We start from the raw sequence: 6832 nt of genomic DNA, 5'->3' as shown, positions 1-6832 counted from the left end.
AAGCATAGTTATTTAAGGCGTGAAACGCCCAAAAGCACATAGATGGTATGGGGCCTAAGACACACGGCGCATGCCTTACCGAAATAAGGCGCTCTGGCTATAAATTTTTATAATTCAAACATATGTAAGGAATTTCTGCTAAAATATTTCACTAACAAAACTATAGTCCACAAAATATTAAACAATAATAGCGAATTATGCGTATAATTCAATTTTTTTTAAAAAAAACTTCAAGTATATAAATCATCAAAATCTTCATCATCTTCCTTACTCATATCATTATTATCATCACCAATGTTTCAGATTTGTATAGCTAAATCTTCATTGGTTTCCTCAAGATCGATTTCTCCCTCCTCTCACAAGACACACGCTAGCAAGAGGCTCGCCTGGCTATGCCTAGGCGCAACTAGGTGAGCACCTTTAATAACTATGGTTGAAAGAATTCAAAAATTCAAAGGATAGCTTCAAAATAAATGAGGTCATGAAGAATTTTAGTATATTGTAAATCCCATTCCATACTGTAGAAAGATAGCTTAGGTGGGACATTTTTTTTTGAAAGAGCCTTTGAACAAATCAAGAAGTTGATGACAGCGGCACTAGTTCTTGAGCTACAAGAGTGACAAAATTGCTTGTTCTTGAGCGTGGTGTGTTACACGTTGGAATAAGGGGGTTGTTATTAGCCAATAAGGAAGGCTAATTGAGTTATTCAGTGAAAAGTTATTATATTATGCAATGGTATTTCACCTGTCTTGGAGTTCTATACTTTTACTTTGACATGGTGATTCACCATTGACGGCATATCTTGCCCCATGATTTCAAATGTCAATTGATCTTAGTCAAAATAGTAGAAATCTATCATTCTGATCACCAACTGAAATTGATATTGTGTCAAGATGAATGTCACAAAGCCGCCTGCGCCAACAAAGTTATGGTGGTGTCGTCTGAGAGAATTCAAGACACAGATTTTCTTGGCATGGCATCATTCATTTTGCCCACTAATCATAGGAAGGAGATAAAATAATATTAAAAAAAGGAAAGGAGAAGAGAAAGCACCAACCAGAGTACCCAGAGTAACCAAAATGCAAAAGTTGAGATATTTTAATTCTATGAATGTGTTAGTTCAAGTGGTTGTATCAGTCCAACTTTCACTAATTAACTTATATCTTTAAGAACGTGAAGAAATCCATTCCAATACCAAATATTTTAGGAGGATTATCTAATTTAGATTTGGAAAATTATGAGTTTGATCTCATTAGGATGCTATAAGAATTTATGCTCTCATCAATGCACAACAAATATTTTGGTATTACCTAAGTATAATCATTAGTTGATATACCTGATGCTTGTTGTATTTTAGTAGCTTATTGCTTCAAAATTTTAATTCAATTAACTTTTTAATTGTTATAGGCCTATATTTAGAGGTAAAACAAACTAAATGAAACACAGCATAGGAGTAAAACTCATTAGAGGTGATCACAGCCCACTCAGAGAAGCCAGCTTTCAGATGTGAATCCCTGAAGGATCCTTGTGAGAACAACTAGTTAGGGATCCTTGTGATAATGCATTAGGGGAACAGAAAAGATAATTGAATTTCTTCGTCCTCGCCACTTCCTCCTAATTAAAAATGGCAAGTTCGTTTAATTCCCTTTTCCCCTCATATTCCCATTCATGTAAATACACCATTACGACTATTTTTTCTTGGAATACGAATCTGAAGAGTCAAACGTTGTTGTTGGTACTTGATATTTTAAGCAGGAGAACACTTTCATAATATGCTGCAAATCTAAATTACAGGTTTTAGAGAGTTGAAAAAATCAGTATTCCAGCCGAATTGTAGAGAAGTTACGAGAGACAACCCACCCTGAGAAACCGCGTTTCAGATTTCTAGTGGTGCATCCCTGAAGGATCCTTCTAAAATAGATAGTTAGGAGAACAGTATATATAAAACGAAGGATTTGATCTCTTTCTCGACGCTTGCCGAATACGCAGAAGGATGTGAATCGAGCGATGAAAAGTGTTCTCTCGAAAAAAATCTCATACCGAAAAAGCATGCATCTAATTGAAGACGGTGATATCGACCAAGGCATCTCTGCCATACCTGGATGAGCCAGAGGGCGGTGGTGGTGGCCGCGACGCCCCAGGTGGCGGCGGCGGCGATGTCGTCTGACTGTGGGCGAAGGCGCGGCCGCAGGAACTTGAAGAGGCCCGATCCCGCCGCGGCAGATCCCGTCGCCATCGCTGCTCCCAAATCTTCCGAGGTTGCCTTCCGTCGGAGGTGGACTTGTGATGTTAGGGATTGCGTTGGATGCGTTCTCTTCTTTTTATGGACTATTAATTATTGTTGATATATATAAAAAAAAAACAGAAGCTAAATTTTTAATACATTTTTAAAATATATTATATATAATAATATTATTAAAAAAATAAGATGGCCAACACGAAAATTGTAGAAGGTCGTTTTAGTCAAAATAATCCTAGAATAATTTGTATACATTCAAACGATAAATTCGAAAATATTCATCGAATTTAAATTTCAAACTTTAATTCTAATATTATTCCTCTAAATGTTTTATCATTATATCACACCCATGAGAATTAAACAAAGCGGGCTACTGAGTATTGAGATGTTTTCGTCTATGTTCACTTGAGCATGTTAACAGAATCCAATTTGAGTCAGCTTTTAGGGGTATGATTAAGTTAATTATTATGAAGTAAATTTATTAAGGTGGACAAAAATCAAATCTTGATAAAATTGAGATAATACTCTTCTCTGTAATAACCAAATGTAATTTCTCGATTTACCTTCTTACGGATGGTGATAGGATCGATCGTGTGAAACCGTTGGTAACAAATTCTATCTTTTATTGTAATATCGTAATATCTATTTTGAGTGTTCCAACCAATACATCATGGATGGTTCCAACGCTAATTCAAGGCTAAGCTAACGTGCACACCTCTCGAAGAGAATCGTCTGGAGAAAAGAGGGGTCATGAAAAGCACTCAAAAAAGATGGTTAGAATAACGTCGGGTTGGGTCTCGGCAAGCCACTCTAACGCTCAAGTTAGGATTCGGCGTTAATAAGAGTATAATGATGACTTGAAAAAATTAGTGTAAATGTGTGCGCCCCTGTGCCGTATGGACCATCTTTTATAGCAGTTGCTTTCCGTTTTGAAGTATTAGCAACTTGTTTGAGAAATATTATAATGTACCTGTTATGCTTTGAAAAGATCCTGTCCGTTTATATATATTCAAGGAGGTGTTCCTATCTTCTCGGAGGAGTTGGTTCTGCCTCCCCTGATTTAGGCGAAAAGATTCAGTTATTGTACGTCAGCTTGTATTTTTGAGTATTCAGTGACAAAGTTGTTGGGAAAAAAGAAGACTGTTTATGCACATAGATTAATATTTTGTAAGAGAGACAGTTGTATGAATGGGAGAATCTATCATCTGATTGCTTGTGTATGATCTAGGGGAAACACCTCGTGCAACTGGATTGTGATAAAAAAAAAATTGTGAGTGAATTTAAGTGTTACAAACCAACAAGTTGGGAATTAGAAAATTAATAAAATTTGCATGAAATCCAAGGTAAGGTGTTCTATATAGAGGAGTATGAAGGATTGATGTCAATTTTGTCATAGATGAGTTTGAGTCTATGAAAAAATGAAGAGCGCAACTTAGATTGCGTTGAATATAACTTATTTCTTAGTTAATTCAAAATTTATTTTATTAATGTGACAATGCGATGTTAAAAAATGACCCCTCCTCGGTAAAAGTCCTGGCTCCGCCTCTAAGTAGGCGTGTTGAGATCTCACGAGGAGGCGTGCCGAGATCGAGTCATGAGATCGGCTTGTGAAGCAGGAGACGTGCCGAGACCGAGTCGTGAGGTCAGCGCATGATGCTGGAGGTGTGTCGAGACCGAGTCGTGAGGTTGGCGCATGATGCTGGAGGCGTGCCAAGATCGAGTCGTGAGATCGGCGCATGATGTGGAGATTGAGTTATGAGGTTGACGCATGATGCTAAGACACAATCATAAGGTCGATGCATGATGCAGGATGCGTACAGAGACCAAGAGGGCGAGTTTCATTTGATTACAACAATTCATCGATACTTAGATTTATTTGATTTCTTTTATACCTCTTTATACCCGATATCCATGTAACCAATAAATAATCTCACTGGATCATTGAGTATATTGAATAAGTTTATTTGGTTGATCAAAAGATTCATTACTTACAAATATTTTATTAAAAATCTTAGTTAGTTGATTAAATAAATATCTTTAGTTAGCTAATTAGCATCTAGTTAATTAAATGATTTCTTAATATAATTTAAGTATTGCTTCACCTTTCCTCCTAATTTATTTAATAAATCTGAAGCACATGAACTTTGCTCTTCTCGTATTTTATCACTGTATTACAACGATGGAAACAACTAAGTGATATTTTCGATTGCCAAATAATATACTATTAAATTTCTAATATTATAATTACCCATAGTTAATTGATTAAAGATTAAATCATTAATTCCAATTTTGTACCACTACCTTGTCCCCACGTTCCTAGTCAAAAGCGCGTGGGTAGGGAATCTAATAAACGAGAGAGGAAAGTTCAAACCTCATGCGTTCACACCTGCTTCTGACCAGCGAAACCACCACCACTTGTTTAGAGGGGAGAGGGGGATGGGGAGACGCCATGGACAGCGAGTTTACAAAATGAACCGATCACAAAGCGCCACGTGTGCAAGCAGGACCCGGTCAATTGCTAAAAGGAATGACATGAATCGGCTCCTCTGCTCGCGATGGAAAAATAATGATATTGAAAACGATTTTCGTAATCACTCCTTTGCGTGCGGAACCTCCTCACCTTATCTTTTGGAATATTAACATAACTAGACAAATAGTTAGTGATTTGAATTCGATAAACGACAAGAAAAATATATGATGATGGTAACGTTGTCTCCGGAGTATAGCTGAGTTGGTTACGACGTAGCAGAGTTGCAGAAGAGGACAAGAGTTTGAATTCTGAAGAAGCCAGACAATACCCTCCTGTCGTGACCAACTGCAATTTCTCGATTTACCTCTTCACAAATGATCGTGGGGCCGATCGTGTGGGGCCGTTAAGATGACATATTCCACCTTTATGTATAAGATTGATGGTAACGCTAAAGTGCACGATCTGATATGTGGAGATGACTAACGAGACGATAGCAATGTCAAAGGAGAGGGATTTGAGAAGGAGGGAGTAGATGAGGTTGTATTAAATTCGTTCCTTAAATAGTTTGATACGATATTATATTTTTATTATTTGGAGTAATTTTTAGAATGAAACAAGAAATCAGTGGTAGAAGGTTCTTTGGAAATGAACAACTTATTGATCATCCACTCATATACAATCGGATCGAGAACACCTTTAAAAAAGACAGCAAAAAGAAAAGAAAAGAAAAGCTAGCTTGTCATGTGCACATTTAAAAGTTCATAACTAGTAAAATCTACCATCGTCAAATCCTAAAATGCCCCCAAAGCATGAGTCAATCAACAGCTCCAGCTCTAGATCATCGTGAATCCCAGAAGTGACATCGCCGGCGGCAGTGGCACCTAGCGCCGGCTTCTCATCGGCAGGGACCATGGCCGGGAGTCCGAGACGGTAATACTCCGACGAAGAGGAAGTGCTCGTCGTCGTCAAATTGCTCACTACGTCCTCCTCAGTGCTCTCCTGCTTAGGAGGAGCTCCGAACGAAGCAGAGGAGCTCGCTCCGAACCGAATCAGGCAAGCGTTTTCCCTGAAACCCGAGGCGGAGGCCATGCCATCACTCGCCATGGCAGGATCTCTGCAGGTGTGCTTGCCGTCGTAGGTGATGATGAAGGTATTGGGGTCGTCCTCTGCTCGCTGGACCTGTCTCCGAGCCTCGCAGCCTTGGTCGTACTTGTGAGTGCATCTGAAGTAGCTCCTGCAAGTTCATGTTCATCGTCAACTCTGGAACTCGATCTCTCGTCGATAGGTTCGATCGAAGAAAGTTTACCTTGGATGATCGGAATTTTGGATCTGTTTTTGCCCGTATTTTCTCCATGTTTGACCATCATCTAGAGATTTAGATTTGACAGTGTTCTTTGCACATGAATTCGATCTGCGATAGATTTAGATAAAGTGTTAAAGAATTCCAAGTTGTTGATAAATTAAACTTCGAAGAAATCATCGAACTAATAATTCGTCAGCGACTTGTTCAACGAACTCAATGATGAGTATCAAAAGAATACTTTTGTCCTTTTTTTTTCTGAAAGATGAGTACCTCTTCCGGCAGCGTCCTCCGCCGTCTACGGCGGTGCTGGCCCGCCGCTTCTTGCTCGAGGCCTCGCGGGGAGAAGGCGACCCGATGTCGCCTCCAGGAAGAGTCCAGTTCACCAGAGAGAAGGCTCTCGAGGAGGACTGCAAAATCTCCCCGAGCACAGCCCCGACGGTGGAATTACCGGCCACCTCCGCCGCCAGCAGCTCCCCCAGCCGAGCCGCCGAGTCCCGGATCTTTGCCACCTCCTGCACCAGCGCGCCAGGGACCGAGGACTCGACTTCCGTCGTCGTCGAAGACGCCATTAGCAGACTCTGCCTCGCACTGTTCCTTTGCTGCGGTGGTGGTGGTGGTTGCAGGAAGAAGGGGAGGTTGGTTGGATATATAAAGAAGGAGGGGTATTTTCGGAACGGGAAAAATGAAATAATTAACAGCTGAAGTTTCGCAGAAGAGGAGATGGTGTCACAAACGTGACGATGTATGGATGACGTCAGCATTGGTTTTGGTTTTGTTTTTTTTTAAATAAAAAATATTTTTAATTATATTTATTGGTCGA

At 39.6% G+C, this 6832-nt stretch overlaps 1 protein-coding gene across 1 annotated transcript; it reads right to left on the bottom strand.

The window, feature by feature from the left end:
• Window positions 1-5334: 5334 nt before the first annotated feature.
• On the bottom strand, window positions 5335-6624 carry LOC141827825 (transcription factor WRKY45-1-like). Its single transcript, XM_074715155.1, has 3 exons — window positions 6283-6624; window positions 6016-6120; window positions 5335-5943 (listed from the first exon to the last, which is right to left on the bottom strand). The coding sequence occupies exons 1-3, from the start codon at window positions 6579-6581 to the stop codon at window positions 5475-5477; spliced, it is 873 nt and encodes a 290-aa protein (XP_074571256.1). The 5' UTR covers window positions 6582-6624; the 3' UTR covers window positions 5335-5474.
• Window positions 6625-6832: the final 208 nt, after the last annotated feature.

The sequence above is a fragment of the Curcuma longa genome, chromosome 4 (genome assembly GCF_044706935.1).
Source record: "Curcuma longa cultivar G26 ecotype Majalengka, Jawa Barat chromosome 4, ITB_CL_G26_1.1, whole genome shotgun sequence".
NCBI lineage: Eukaryota > Viridiplantae > Streptophyta > Magnoliopsida > Zingiberales > Zingiberaceae > Curcuma > Curcuma longa.
Note: the sequence above shows the minus strand (reverse complement) of the source record. Positions and strands in the feature narration are given on the sequence as shown.